Source organism: Salmo salar, chromosome ssa11 (assembly GCF_905237065.1).
Source record: "Salmo salar chromosome ssa11, Ssal_v3.1, whole genome shotgun sequence".
Classification (NCBI taxonomy): Eukaryota; Metazoa; Chordata; class Actinopteri; order Salmoniformes; family Salmonidae; genus Salmo; species Salmo salar.
In genome coordinates this window covers 78,062,958-78,079,127 of record NC_059452.1, presented here as the reverse complement: position 1 = coordinate 78,079,127, position 16,170 = coordinate 78,062,958, and the positions used below count along the sequence as shown (strand labels likewise).

Genomic DNA, 16,170 nt, shown 5'->3' with positions numbered 1-16,170 from the left:
TTCTATCCAAAGCCAATAATTATATGCATATTGTAGTTACTGGGCAGGAGTAGTAACCAGATTAAATCGGGTACTTTTTTATCCGGCTGTGTCAATACTGACCCCTAGCCCTAACAGGTTAATTAAATGTATTCACTCCCTGACTTGCTTTCCGACTCTCAGCGTACATCGTTACAAGCACTTTCAAAGCAGCAGCACCAAACGCGTTTACCATTTATTAGTTCATGTCATAGAAAAACGTCTTGCAACAGAAAAGAAAGCTACAAGCCTCCCGACTGAGTTGCGGTCTAAGTCACTGCATCGCAGTGCTGAGGCTCCACTACAGCCTCTGATTTGATCCCAGGCTGTGTCACAGCCGGCCGTGACCGGGAATCCGTGACTACTGAGTCCGTTGACTACTGTCACCTGGACTACTGAGTCCAGGTGACACTCACTTGTCAGTCACAAGATAGGTTTCCTTTCAATTGGTGACTGATTTTCATGCTACTATTCTAAAATCCGCATTAAAACAATATGCACATTTTCCAACTATGTGTTTCCATCAAATTGACTTGTTGCGGATAAAAGGCTGTGCCTTGTTGCGTTATATAGCAAATATTCCCACTCTGTTATTGCATGTGCACCTTAGCCAACAGCTAGCAGATACTTTCTGGGCTAGTCTACATGATGAGATTATTATTGACAAAAGTGCAAGATTAGAATTATTTGTCAAACGGCAGTGAAGCATCGATCAGCATGTCATCAGAATAAGACCCTCAATATTTATTGGAAAGGAGCATCAAGCTGTGATGTTCATCATAACTTATTTCAACTGTATCCTAATAAACTGCATGCTTTCCTGACGAGTTGTAGTGGGAAGAACACACACGTCATCGCGTGACTGCCATGTTTACTTTGATATAATGGTTATTAAATCAATATTTGCACATAAAAGCGTTTCCACCGACATTTCTTGCATAATCCCTCCTTGTCTGGCATATTTGGTTTTGTCGACATTTGGAAAGTTTACTCCAAAAAATGTCTGTTTCCATCAGGCCTGTCATTACATGTTTTATCATGTACTTTACTTGCATAAAAAGGTTAATGTCAAACAGGTTATAAAGATCCTATGAAATTACGGACCACAGTTTACAGTACGGAACCTTCATAAGAATCAACAGTGGCCTCCTATAGGATATATCCTCATACAGGCACTGACATCAACCACTGTGAGCTACTGACATCAACCACTGTGAGCTACTGACACCAACCACTGTGACCTACTGACATCAACCACTGGGAGCTACTGACATCAACCACTGGGAGCTACTGACATCAACCACTGGGAGCTACTGACATCAACCACTGGGAGCTACTGACATCAACCACTGACATCAACCACTGTGAGCTACTGACATCAACCACTGTGAGCTACTGACATCAACCACTGTGACCTACTGACATCAACCACTGTGAGCTACTGACATCAACCACTGTGACCTACTGACATCAACCACTGTGACCTACTGACATCAACTACTGTGAGCTATTGACATCAACTACTGTGAGCTATTGACATCAACCACTGTGAGTGTCTGACATCAACCACTGTGAGCGTCTAACATCAACCACTGTGAGCTACTGACATCAACCACTGTGAGCTACTGACATCAACTACTGTGAGCTACTGACATCAACCACTGTGAGCTACTGACATCAACCACTGTGAGTGTCTGACATCAACCACTGTGAGCTACTGACATCAACTACTGTGAGCTACTGACATCAACCACTGTGAGCTACTGACATCAACCACTGTGAGCTGTCTATTCTTAGCTTAGTCTTACATGAATTGAAACAGAAGCCTTTTTTTTGTTTTATGTAATAAGCTTATGTGACATTATATGATAGAGAGCATAGTTTAAGCATGACCGCTATAGAGACTGGAATGAAAGAATAAAAAAGCTAATACATATTGTAAGTCACATTCCATAAAAGAGTAAACATTTAAAGATAGACTGGTCAATTTGATGGACAAACCCCCATGACAATTCATTCCATCCAGTGGTTTAGCAGAGGGTCTTCATCACAGTGTATCTTCCAGTAAATGGAGTGTAAGTGGTTTTACTAAGCATGAACCAGATAACATGTCAGTGGGTTGAGGTCTGGAACCCCTGGTGGAAGAGGGCTCTCTCTAGCCATTAACACACACTTCCCATGTTCCAATGTCACAGTGACTATTGACACATAAAGGGAAGGAAGTCAGAGGAGCAGCAGACTAGCAGCTCCCCATCGTTAGTCCTAATCCTCATCATATCTTACAATTGACTTAGCCCTGCACAGTACACGCTCCCCAGATGTCACCCTGACATACTGAACGAATGATAAGTGACTGAATGAATTCTGTTGACGGAGCTTTATTGGCTGTCTGACTCAGAGGCTTGACTGACTGCAGCATCGTTGTGGCTTTTTGAGTATCTGGGACATGGGGAGCAAGTACATCCTCACCTGCTGAGAACACTAAGTCTTGGCTGTGTTTAACAGCCCTTCTGCTACCCGCTGGTTCACAGAGACAGTGTTCACGCAGAGACAAAATCACTAAAGTATTGATGAGCTGCATAAGACAGGTGCTGCTGTATTGGTCTGACTCCATGTGAGACTGTTAGCCCAATCTGTATCAATTACTGGATGGATGGGGGAAATGGAGGGTATGCAGCAACTTGACAAGAGTGCCCATGTCTTAAATGAAGAAAAGGTGTTGCTCCTCCTGTTTGTTATGTTATTTCATTAATCAAATATTGAATCAATTTATTATTGTGGAGTAAGTTGAGTTGAATCCGCTGAGGTAGTATCTGTTGTAGTTCAAATTAGGCTGAAGATGTCACATGAGATGACGCTTGAGAAACGAAGCAGGTACAGGGAGTAAAACATTTAATAAAGATGGACATGAAACGAGACAGGAACAGCGTCAGCAAACTAATACTAAAGACAAAAACAATACAATGCAGCAGCGGGGAACTGAGCTGGGGACCTGACAAATATAGGGGAGGAAATGAACAGGTGATAAGTGAGTCCAGGTGAGTTCAATAATGCTGATGCGCGTGACGAGGGAAGGCAGGTGTGCGTGATGGATGGCAGGAGTGCGTGATGCAGGGAAATCTGTCCCCTTAAGCGCCAGAGGGGGGAAGAGCGGGAGCAGACGTGACAGTACCCCCCCCCCACCCCACCCCCCCTTGGGGCGCCACCCGTCGTCCTACCTGGGCCAACCGGCCGAGACATGGGTGCTGGGCAAGCCGGTTGAGGCTTGAAAGCCCGACGAACTGGCAGGAGCGTGAGAGCCTGGCGAGCCGGCTGAGGCATGGGAGCCTGACATTCCGGCTGAGGCAAGATGCTTGTCTATCCCGCTGCAGAGAGGGAGCCCGTGACGTGGGATGGTGGAGAGTGACGTGGGATGGGAAGCCGCTGAGACAACCGAGGCAAGGAAACCTCTCGAGCCAGCCAGGGCGTGAAAGCCTGATGGGCTGGCTAGGCACCCCCGGTTCCATCGGTGGCGACACAGAGCCAATGCCACCATACCAACCGGAACGCCAGTACTCCCCAATGCTTCGTATGTTGGCTGCTGCATTCTGTCACATGAGATGACGCTTGAGAAACTAAGTAGGTTTGGGGAGTAAAACATTTAATAAAGATGGACATAGAACAAGACAGGAACAGCGTCAGCAAACTAATACTAAAGACAAAAACAATACAATGCAGCAGCGGGGAACTGAGCTGGGGAACTGACAAATATAGGGGAGGAAATGAACAGGTGATAAGTGAGTCCAGGTGAGTCCAATAACGCTGATGCGCGTGACGAGGGAAGGCAGGTGTGCGTGATGGATGGCAGGAGTGCGTGATGCAGGGCATCCTGGCGCCCTCAAGCGCCAGGGGGAGGGAAGAGCGGGAGCAGACGTGACAGAAGAATCACCATTGCTAAGATCTCACGTGTTGATCATTACGGTAATTCCACTGGAGGTGATCTCTGGAGGTTTTACGCTGATGTTAATGAATCTCCGAGGCAGGGTCACATGTGCTCTTTTGTGGTTACTTTGTCTTTGATAGGTCCAGTGTGTGACGTATGAAGCTTAAGAAGGTGCATAGCGTCTTTGTACTGCCTGATATCAGTAGGAGGGTTCTAACTTTCATTTATCTTCCCAAAAGGTTAGCTTTGTCCCAGGGCTCACTCCCCCAGTATGCTAGCTCTATTATATAGACACAAAGGTGTGTGCATTTATCAGCTAAAACATGACACCCACCCTGTATTTAAAAGCATGTTATCTCAACACAAACAGCTAAGATGATGTAACATAGGGTCTAAGCTTCAACATACTCTATATGAAGATGAAAAAAATCAGAGTTTACGCATTTTTTGATAATTGACATTAAAGGTTCAAACATGACATCGGTTTTATTAAAAAAACATTTTTTTCAAGAGATTCTAAAACAAAATCACAACCCTGTTTGTGAGCTTTCAAATGATATCAAACTCAACCATTTATATTTTTCAGTGATGAAGACATGGATGACTCAGGGTAGGGTGGGATATACAAAATGCATCTCTATCTCCTATATGGCATTCAGGTCCAAAAACTTTCTGACCACTTCTACCATGGGCAAACAACCCACTTGTAATGTATATGTTGTTGTGTGTGGTGGAGTACAGTTAGAAGGACCCGCCTTCACATTGTCTAACCTCAGACAGGTCCTGTCTTATCCAATCAGGCTGGTCCGGTGCAGGGAGCCAGCAAGCTTTCCATTCCACTCAGACTGCCTTTACATCAAGCCGTCCTCCCTGCCCAGCCCTCACCACCAAGATCTTTATACAAGCTTCCATTTCAATTCTCAACTGGGCCCATCACCACTTTGCTCTCTGGCCCTCCCCCCTCTCTACTGCCAATTCTTTGTCTCAGCCAACTCTTCTCTCCAGTCATTACCATGGGAACCAAACGTGTGCTGTCTTTTTATGTGACAGTGTCTAATCATTTGGTAGAAATGTATTATTATTTGCAGTATCCTATAAATGTTATAATGGAAATGTCATGTTTCAGTATAATGAAATTAGGTGTTATTGTCAGCTGAAATTGCTGGGCGACAGATTTTTTATATTTTTTATTTAACCTTTGTTTAACTAGGCAAGTCAGTTAAGAACAAATTCTTATTTACAAACAACTGCCTTGTTCAGGGGCAGAACGACAGATTTTTACCTTCAGCTCGGGGAATTCGGTCCAGCAACCTTTCAATGGAAATTTCAGGCCACTTTCCTCCCGCTCTTATGTTTCCTGTTTTTGTATATTATTGTGAACTCATACTCTGTGTTATACCCTGGCTCAGTCTTTTCCACCAATTAAAAGCCATTTGTGGGAGCTGGGGTAATCTGTGCCCGGAGCTGATAATGGTACATGCAGCTCTGTCTCTCTCTGTGTGTGTGTGTGTGTGTGTGTGTGTGTGTGTGTGTATGCAATGTGTCAGACGTAGGCTACTGTATATCAATGATATACATAGCTTTTCCAAATGATTTATACACACCAGTACATCAATCTCACTAGTCCTAACGGCAGGCCATTCATATTTATCATGTTTAATTTCCTGCTTTCTGAAAGTCATTAATATCAATGAATGTCCGTATTTCATTAGGCGTGGAGCGGGCATGTTGACGTGCTGTTTGACCACTGATAGCCCTGGCGTGTCTGTCGTGAACATCCATCAGAGAGAGATCAGCTTCTCTCCTAGTCTCTGCTGACACCCTCATCACATCTGTAAATACTCATCTAACTGATGCACAGGTTGCTGTGGAATTAATGAGGCTGCTTCATGTGCTGATGCATGGGAAAGTGGGTCTACTCTTTAAATTGCTTTCCTTTATTGCATCTCCTCTCTCCCTCTCCCCAGAAATCATATTAGCCAAACCAATCTCATTTAAAACATGCCCTTTCTTAATTTACCCCTGATGCTTGTTTTCTGCTGGCCGTGCTGCTGGAGTTTGCATGTCGGATGGATAGATGAGAGAGAGAGTGGGTGGAAATGAGGGAGAGAAAAGGAGAGAGGAGAGAAAAGAGAAGCAGCGAGAGAAGTGCACTGCCTGAGAGAGACCACAAACACCATTGTAAATACAACCTATATTTATGCTTATTTATTTTCCCTTTTGTATTTTAACTATTTGCACATTGCTACGACACTGTATATAGACATAATATGACATTTGAAATGTCTTTATTCTTTTGGAACTTCTGTGAGTGTAATGTTTACTGTTGTTTATTTCACTTTTGTTTATTATCTATATCACTTGCTTTGGAAATATAATAATGTGTTTCCCATGCCAATAAAGCCCCTTAATTTGAAAACTGAATTGAGAGAGAGAGAGAGAGAGAGAGAGAGAGAGAGAGAGAGAGAGAGAGAGAGAGAGAGAGAGAGAGAGAGAGAGAGAGAGAGAGAGAGAGAGAGAGAGAGAGAGAGAGAGAGAGAGAGAGAGAGAGAGAGAGAGAGAGAGAGAGTCGGTCGTATGGGCTTATTATCTGTTGTGCCTCGTTCATCTGAAACTGAAGTTTGATGTTCAATATCTGAACCCTATAGATGCGGGCTGTCGATTTGTTTATGAACTAATTGTCTTCCCGTGCGTCTTCAGGATGGAGTCATTACAGAGTGAAGCTCCACACAGGTTGAGAAGGAACACAGAGATGTGTCTCAAATGGCACCCTATTCCCTACATAGGTCACGACTTTTGACCATAGCCTTATGGGTCCTGGTCAAAATGTGCGCACTCAATAGGTAATAGGGTGCCATATGGGAAGCCCATACAGAGAGCTAACACCTCAGCCACCTCGGCAGTGGCGTCGGCTGTAGCTGGCCTTTATCTGGGTTCGTCAGGAGCTCCACACTGAACACAGCCCAGTTATTACTGCTAGCTGCAACTGCCTGATAAGATCAAAGGAGAAGCCGGTCCGAGTCGGGAGATGTGTGCCGCCCTCTCTCCCTTTGGTCCGAGCGCGGCTTGTCACGTCATTATCCACCGTAATGTCTGAACTTTCTCGTGCGTTAGAAGTCCTTTGCGGTTTTCAGGGGTGCAACGAGGACAATCTGCTCCTCGATTTTTGTTATATATATTATTTTTTATCTGAGAAATTCTCCCTGCTACCAGCTTCTTCCCAGTGTACAGTGATTTTTCAATCTTTTTTTAAATTCCGTTTTACCTTGTAACAATTTCCCTCAATGTCGTTCTATTGTATCTCTTCTTTACTCTTTTTCATTTTTTATTTAAAGACACTGATTAATTTGTGTAACAGCAGGGCAATTTGTCATGATGGAAAAACGTAGGGAGAGCCGCTTAGACACATCAGTGCAATTTCCTTTGACAAGGCAGAGAATAAAATAAAATAAAATAGACATGCATTAGAATGGAGAACAAGAGCAGGTTAGAGTAACTGGGCTCCTATCCAGCCTCCCAGCCTTATCCATGGGTAACAGCACAGATCAAAATGAGAGTGGGCAGCTCTGGTCTGAATACTCTTTAAAGCGACAATCAGCAGTAGAAACAATAACGAAGCATAATCTCCGCCCCTGTTTCGGTAAAAAGCTGAGGGTAGGTCTGGAGAAATATAACCACTCTCAAATTCATAGACAGAGCTATGGATGCAAAGACTGACTGTCCATGATATCAACATGATCATTTTAACCATGTTTTGAGGTTATGTAATGTTTGTTTACATTTACTTTGTTTACAAACATTGGAGTTAAACAATGTTATATTTTGGGTTCTGATGGATGAGTTATATTCTTCAAGAATCCATGGGTACATGTGGCGGCTGGTAGCCTAGTGGTTAGAGCATTGGACTAGTAACCGAAAGGTTGCAAGATCGAATCCTTGAGCCGACAAGGTAAAAATCTGTCGTTCTGCCTCCTGAACAAGGCAGTTAACCCACTGTTCCTAGGCTGTCATTGAAAATAAGAATTTGTTCTTAACTGACTTGCTTAGTTAAATAAAGGTAAAAAAAATATATTATTCATTTATGAGTCCAAAAATTGATGTAGCAACTTCTGATTGCTCCTTTAAAACCACAGGTGTGGAGGAATTTACATAATAGACTGCACCTGTTTCTACCTTTGGAAGTCAACATGGACACAGGTTATTCAATTCCTGTTGTATTGGGTTTAAGTAGTGTTCCTGGCTTGTTTTGAACTGCTAATTATAGTTCCGCAATGTGTTCCTTGAAATTTCATTCAAAGTTCATCCAACGTCTTTATTGTTTTAAACAGCCGACATGCCATCTGTTTGTGTTAAATTTGTTTGCTGCAAATCCCATTTTCTCGTAGCCTAGCAAACAGTAGACTGTGAGGCTTGGCTTTATTCAGAGCCAATTCTCCTGTGGTGAACTGTGAACTCTTTCTGTATGTAAGACTTTGGGAACTCTTGTTCAACACCCATGGTATGGAATCTGTATCTGGATCAGAATGGACCTGGATCAATCCATGTACAATGCAGTACATACACATAGCCAAGGATGCTAGACCAGTGACATCACATTAAAGACATGTCACCCTATTTCCTATATAGTGCACTACTTTTGACCAGGGCCATTTAGGATGCACACATAGTAATCAGGCCTATTAATGCTGTTGTCTGACCTCTGACCTCTCTCTCCTCCAGGGTGAAGTTGAAGGATGGCGTGGCGTTCCTGGGGGCGCGGGCCAGTAACCCAGTCCTGTGGACGGTGAGTCAGGACGTGAGGAGCGAGGGGCACAGGGTCGTCACTCTCCACTGTCACCGCAATGAGAACACCTTCGGTCAGAGGTCAGTGGCGCCTGGTTCTTGTCAGATTAACACCTATTAATTGAGATTAGACATTCTGTAATAGCATGGATTGTTGGTGGGAACAGGAGTTTTTCCTGGTCAGACCATGTGGTCCGGAAAAACTCAGGGCCCTAATTATGTCTTATGGGCTAAGCAAATGTCCTGGTATGCTGCTAACTCAGCAGGCTCAGCAATTATGTTCATGAATAACAATGCTGTTGTTACAGCCCCACAGCCCCTCCCCCCCAAAGGGACCACTCATTAATGATAACAATTTCACTACTGAGCCACTGAACTTCAGAGCTAAACTTTAGTGCACTTGGCTCCCTTTGGACTCAATTTCCATTTATACAGTGGGGCTCTTTCTGAAACAACTCAGCTTGAGTGTCTTACTCAAGGGCCCAACGTGTGGGACTGGAAGAAGCACGGGTCTGTTTGATGGTAGAACAAAGAGTACTACTACGACAGGCTGTTTTTAATCAGGCTGTGAGGGTTGAAACGGTTGATCTTAGCCAATCAGATGTATTTGTTATGCAGTTTCTGCTTGGTGCACTCTAAAGGAATTTGATCTAATCTCAATTAAACCATGAACAGGGATGTGTTACCTCTAAGACCCTGAATAGAGCCAAACTCTAATCCACCAGTCCAACGTCTAATGCTCTAACTGTTACTCCACACACAGGCCATCATGTCCATCTCTCTGACACCTCATCCACACTTATGTGTCTCGTATTACCATCCCTCTCCCCTGCACTCTTAGAACAAATGGTTCCAAAAGGCCTCTTTGGCTGTCCCCATAGAAGAACCCTTTTTGGATCCAGATAGAAACATTTTTGGTTCCAGGTAGAACTCTTTTGGGTTCCATGTAGAACCCTCTGTGGAGAGGTTTCTACATGCAATCCAAAAGGGTTCTACTTGTAACCAAAAAGGGGTCTTCAAAGGGTTATCCTATGGGGACAGCTAAAGAACCCTTTTCGGTTCTAGATAGCACCTTTTTTTCTGAGTGTACAATTCAAAGCAAAGCTTTCTGGTGCTCGAGGAGAGGAAACATATGAACATCAACAAAGCTTGGCTCCTTGCCTGTGGACCTCTGTACAAGTTATATTCAAATACAATTAGATTATTAGATAGTTTTTTCACTCTCCTCATTGAAAGCGCATTGTGCAGGGAGATGTCTAAAGAAGATATATATTATTTTGTTGTTTTTACTGTGCTTCTAAATTGAATTTCCTGTCGAGCGACATAAGTTATTCGGTTTGGGCACTGCAAATTACTCTTAACTTGCATCGAATGGGTAAGGAAATGTTTAGACCTAAAGCACATCTCTGTTAGACTTCGTATAACTATTACGGTTTCCATAGTTCTTCCAAGAGAAGGTTGTTGTTTATAACAGCCTGCCTGAAACCACACACAGTAATGTAGCTAGTTATAAGCATATATGTTCCTGATCCACATGACCCTTCCTCTTTGAGTGCTTGAGGACACAGAAAGGTCACTCTTCGTCCATAACCCTCTATCGTCAGCGGTGACATTCAAACTGGTACAGCCAGGGTATAGCCAGGGCCCCAGAATTCATCAGGTAACCTGTACCCCTAAAATGAGGTGATTTACCTAGGCAAAGCAGAGATCATTAAAATACCATGATTTATAAATTAGCCGCTGTGTAACAGGAAGTACTGTACTGTATGTGATGCAGGTTCCCAGGGGGGACACAGTCTCTCTAACGAGTTGCTGTATTTCAGGTCTAATTTCTGTATTTTCTCCCACGCTGACGCTAATGAGATCCCTAAGAAATCACCGCTTTTTCTTACTTGTGCTGTAGATGACCAGATTTCTCTGCTACCGTACTCCCATGGTTGGTGTTAGAGTCAGTATGGTTCTATGGTCAGTGGGAGTAAAGTTGTGCCGGTGTGTGTGTTTTTGTTATACTATACTTGTGAGGACCAGAAGTCCTCACAAGTAAAGTTAACCAAAGAGAATTGGGACACGTGAGAACAGTTGGCCGGTCCTAAAAATGATTTTTTTATTTTAGGCATAGGGATTAGGTTTAGGGTTAAAATTAGGTTTAGGGGTTTGGGGTTAAGGTTAGGATTAGGCTTAGGGTTAGGGTCAAGGGAAAATAGGATTTTCAATGGGAATCAATTGTTGGTCACCCAAACGTGTAATACACAGAGGTGTGTGTGTGTGTGTGTGTGTGTGTGTGTGTGTGTGTGTGTGTGTGTGTGTGTGTGTGTGTGTGTGTGTGTGTGTGTGTGTGTGTGTGTGTGTGTGTGTGTGTGTGTGTGTGAAAGAAAAAGGACAGAAATAGAAAAAAGGGAAATGAGGAGAGAAAATGAGAAATTAAAAAGAGTAGGCCTAATCCACCTTTCAGGACCATGGACAGCGTACCAAACGTTTACTACTTTATCATAAATGGACATGTTTATGGAGCGATAAACATCGACATATGACAGACAGATAATGAAAGACATCATAAAATGAAACCATGTCAGGAGGCAGATTAAAAGAGGAACAACCAATGTACACTATATATACAAACGTATGTGGATACCCCTTCAAATTAGTGGATTCGGCAATTTCAGCCATACCTGTTGCTGACAGGTGTCTAAAATTTAGCACACAGCCATGCAATCTCCATAGACAAACATTGGCAGTAGAATGGCCTTACTGAAGAGCTCAGTAAAGAGCTCACCTTTCCAACAAGTCAGTTTGTTAAATTTCTGCCCTGCTAGAGCTGCCCCGGTCAATTGTAAGTGGTGTTATTGTGAAATGGAAACCTCTAGGGGCAACAACTGCTCAGCCGCAAAGTTGTAGGCCACACAAACTCACAGAACGGGACCGCCGAGTCCTGAAGCGCTTAGCGTGGAACATTTTTTGTACTCAATTGCAGCACACTGTTTTTCATGGTTCGGGCTAGGCCCCTTAGTTCCAGTGAACAGAAATCTTAACGCTACAGCATACAATGACATTCTAGACGGTTCTGTGCTTCCAACTTTGTGGCAACAGTTTGGGGAAGGTCCTCTCCTGTTTGAGCATGACAATGCCCCTGTGTACAAAGTGAGGTCCATACAGAAATGGTTTGTCGGGATCGGTTTGGAAGATCTTGACTGGTCTGCACAAAGTCCTGACCTCAACCCCATCGAACACCTTTGGGATGAATTGGAATGCCAATTGTGAGCCAGGGCTAATCGCCCATGATCAGTGCCTGACCTCACTAATGCTCTTGTGGCTGAATGGAAGAAAGTCCCCGCAGCAATGTTCCAACATCTAGTAGAAAGCCTTCCCAGAAGAGTGGAGGCTGTTATAGCATCAAAGGGCGGACCAACTCCATATTAATGCCCATGATATTGGAATGAGATGTTTGATGAGCAGGTGTCCACCTACTTTTACGTGTGCTGTAGAGATTTCCCCCATGAGCTATAAAGTCACAATGTCATCTCTGTCTCTATCAGCGGAGATTAGTTTACTATCACAGAGGAGAAAAAGATCCAGAACATTCCAGTCTTTTTCTACTGTAAATTTCGTTTTTCGCTCAGTCTCTCTGTGGCCCCCAAAACGCTCCTTTCCCCTGTCATTTTGTTTCTATATTTTCTTGCGTCACTCTTTCTTTTTTCTCTAAGTCTCTCTCTCATCCACCTTCTCTTGTTCTCTCATTTTTCTCTCTTTTTCTCCTATTCTATTTCATTCTTCTCTGTGGTGTTTTTTCATATTCCTCTTGAACGGTGTGTGAAATGAAAGGATCAGTTCCTCCATGTGGAAGCTGCTGTGCCTTCACACAATACTCCACGCAATCCTCCACCAATCACAGGCCTTCGCCTGCAGACCACCCTGCACCCTGTACCCTCATCACACAACCAGTCAAACCACAAAGAGCGTCGAAGGAAAATATAGTTATTTCAGGAATATATAAATGTTAAAGAGTGTGTAAGCCTACAGATGTACAGCTCCCTTCTCCTACTAAAATGACATAATTTGCAGATGATTTGATCCTTATAACCAATTGATTCTTAGAAGTGAAGTACATTTAAGTGTAAGAATGTCCAACGGATTTTTCCACGATGTGCAATTGATTAGTATATCTGTGTTTTGTTAAGTGGTGTGCATTCATTATTTCTTCAGAGATGTCCTTATTTAATATAAAACACATTATTTTCTCTTGTTATATTACTCACATAACCCACACAGCCCCACAGTCAGACTCTCAATTCAACAGTGTGATGTGCATTACGTCGAACAGCACCGTCAATATACTATTATATGCCTAGATACATTCAGTGCTTTCTCTCTTTATTGATTCTTCATGCTGTGAGAGGGCTTGAAGTGAGATCCTCACAGGGCTATGTAGCCTGTGTCTAATCCTGGACTCAATGGGCCTGCCTAATCTCTCAGCTGGCTCTGACGACTCGCAAAGCCCCATCAGAGTCTCATTTTAACACCATGTATGATACTCTCACTTTATTTTTCTCTTTCTTCTCCTCATTGACGATTAGCAAGAGGGATTAGATTGAGCTGTCTTTTCATTTGTTGTTGATCTGTTCGCATGACGACTACCTTTGATGTCACCTTTGTTTTAGTTTTGGCTAAAGACAGATTTGACCTCTCCTACTGTTTTTAGATTTACATTTTTTTTATTTCACTTCTTTTTTCCTTTCCTTGCCATTTTCCTGCTTTCTGTCTCTCTCTCTCCCGAAGTCGATCCATCTCTAAATGTCTCATTAGCTTGTGGGACCAGAGAAATTTGCCACGTAATCACCTGTGCCTACCCCATTTATTATATTTCTCATAGGGCCCTATACTCTCAGAGCACATCTCATCAATCCTTTATCCCTATGTGTACATTTATTATATTTTCGGTGACTTCCCTATATGCTCTCTTAAAGAAACAGAGCACACCACTGCAGTCTTTTAGTCCTATTTGTAAAGCAACATCTGTTGAGTGTCAAACTCACATTTCCATGGTCTGCATGTATTATCATATCGCTCTGTTTTTTGGCTGGACCCCTTTCAGGTATAACCACAACACAAACCTGTAGAATACCTGAGGATGTTTGTAGCCTAGTGAATGAAGAATGTGTCCCCCACACACAACCCCACACATCAGAAGTCTATTTGATAGATGGAAGGTTTCCATCTTACATCCTGTGGGAATCCTATACTGTTTATAGGAAACTGAGAATTAGAGCATTCTCAGTCTTTGTCATTCTCAGTCAAGTCCTAGCCTCAGCATTCATATTAACTACAGCTTTTACATGCACCGTCACAAACAGCATCAGCACTCCAATTACTTATATGTCCACCTGGTTACTTTAAGTACCCCCCCCCCCCACTCCCTGTTGGTGCAGTCCATTAAACAGGGCTGTCTGGACAGGGTTAATGAGGCTGCTGACCCCTGGGTGACCACGTGCTGACCTAGACTCTTACCTCTGCTTCTCCACCTCATTAATCTGCCAAGGACACAGGACCCACCTCCACATCCCCGTGCTGGAGAGAGAGAGATCGAGGGAGAGAGAGAGAGAGAGAGAATAGAGTGGGGAGGGAAGGTTGAGGAGGAGAGAGAAGGAATAACCAAAAGTATGTGGACACCTGCTCGGCGAACATCTCATTCCAAAAATAATGGGCATTAATATGGAGTTGGTCCCCCTTTGCTGCTATAACTGCCTCCACTCTTCTGGAAAGGCTTTTCACTAGATGTTGGAACATTGCTTCAGGGACTTGCTTCCATTCAGCCACACGTGCATTAGTGAGGTCAGGCACTGATGTTGGGCAATTAGGCCTGGCTCGCAGTCAGCATTCCAATTCATCCCAAAGGTGTTCGATGGGGTTGAGGTCAGGGTTTTGTACAGCCCAGTTAAGTTCTTCCATACCGATCTTGACAAACCATTTCTGTATGGACCTCGCTTTGTGCACTGGGGAATTGTCATTCTGAAACAGGAACGGGCCTTCCCCAAACTGTTGCCACAAAGTTGGAAGCACAGAATCTTCTAGAATGTCATTGTATGCTGTAGCTTTAAGATTTCCCTTCACTGGAATAAACCTGAACCATGAAAGCCAACCTTACACCACTCCAGCCGATGCTTGGTATTGCGCATGGTGATTTTACACTTGTGTGCGGCTGCTCGGCCATGGAAACCCATTTCATAACGCTCCCGACAAACTGTTCTTGTGCTGACGTTGCTTCCAGTTCCACTTCACAATAACTGCACTTACAGTTGACCGGGGCAGCTCTAGCAGGGCACAAATTTGACTAACTGATTTGTTAGAAAGGTGGCATCCCATGACGGTGCCACATCGAAAGCTCTTCAGTAAGGCCATTCATTCTACATTCATTCTAGTCATTTAGCAGACGGTCTTATCCAGAGCGACTTACAGTAGTGAGTGCATACATTTTCACATTTGTTCGTGCTGGTCCCCTGTGTGAATCAAACCCACAACCCTGACATTGCAAGTGCCATGCTCTACCAACTCAGCCACACGTGACCTTTCTACTGCCAATGTTTGTCTATGGAGATTGCATGGCTCTGTGCTCGATTTTATACACCTGTCAGCAACAGGTGTGGCTGAAATAGCTGAATCCATTCATTTGAAGGGGTGTCCACATACTTCGTATATATAGTGTAGCTCATCACAGCCACCATCACTAGCATGCTGTGAATTAAGTATTTTAGGAAGTACATTCACTTGGTGATACTTTCATTTCTTCTTCCTTTTGCTTTTTAGCATGAGTTGCTTGACAGGATGGGCATTGGTTTTAGAAGGTTCTTTCTCAGCTTCTTCTCACCTTCATATGCAAACGTTCCTAGAGTGCCCCTGGCGTATTTATGAGCAATAGAGAAACAGAGAAATCCGTCATTGAGATTTCTGCAGATAGAAGACTCCCTTGCTGTCATCTTCATTGAGAAGAGCTAAATGACTGATTACATGGCCTTCCTCCAAGGAGGAACCATCTCCCTGAGATAGTATGGAGTCTATCTTCACGAGTTAATCAGCACCATGTTGCTGTATTTAATGAAGTGTTGAAGATCCAGAGCTGGGTGAGGGTATGGATGGTATAAGTTTCCCAAGGCCAGCTGGAGTCCCTAATCACACAGGACCAGCCCCCTGTACCATCATCTCCAACATTTCTGTGGACGAAACTCCCCAGCAGCGCTAGTGGTGCTCCTTCTGATAAACAGAGATTGTGAAGCTTCTGAACTGAAACTGGCCAAGGGTCTCTGACAGAGTGAGTCAAGAGAAATTAATGTCTACCAGGGTTTAAGTGGCGACCCGCTGGGCTTCTGCTGTCACCAACTAGTTAAACAACAATCCTACTGCCAGCTGAGCCAAGACCCGGTCTGCATCTCAAGTTTTTGGTATTGTTGCGAAAGCAG

At 43.6% G+C, this 16,170-nt stretch overlaps 1 protein-coding gene across 1 annotated transcript in view; it reads left to right on the top strand.

Moving 5' to 3' along the window:
* The window catches only part of LOC123725188 (transmembrane protein 132C-like), a 69,786-nt gene extending 60,912 nt beyond the window's left edge, over nucleotides 1–8,874 (top strand). The window contains exon 3 of the mRNA XM_045689956.1: nucleotides 8,660–8,874. Coding sequence (XP_045545912.1) covers nucleotides 8,660–8,843 — 184 coding nt within the window. The 3' untranslated portion in view covers nucleotides 8,844–8,874. The remainder of the gene's footprint in view (nucleotides 1–8,659) is intronic.
* The last annotated feature ends 7,296 nt before the right edge of the window (nucleotides 8,875–16,170 follow it).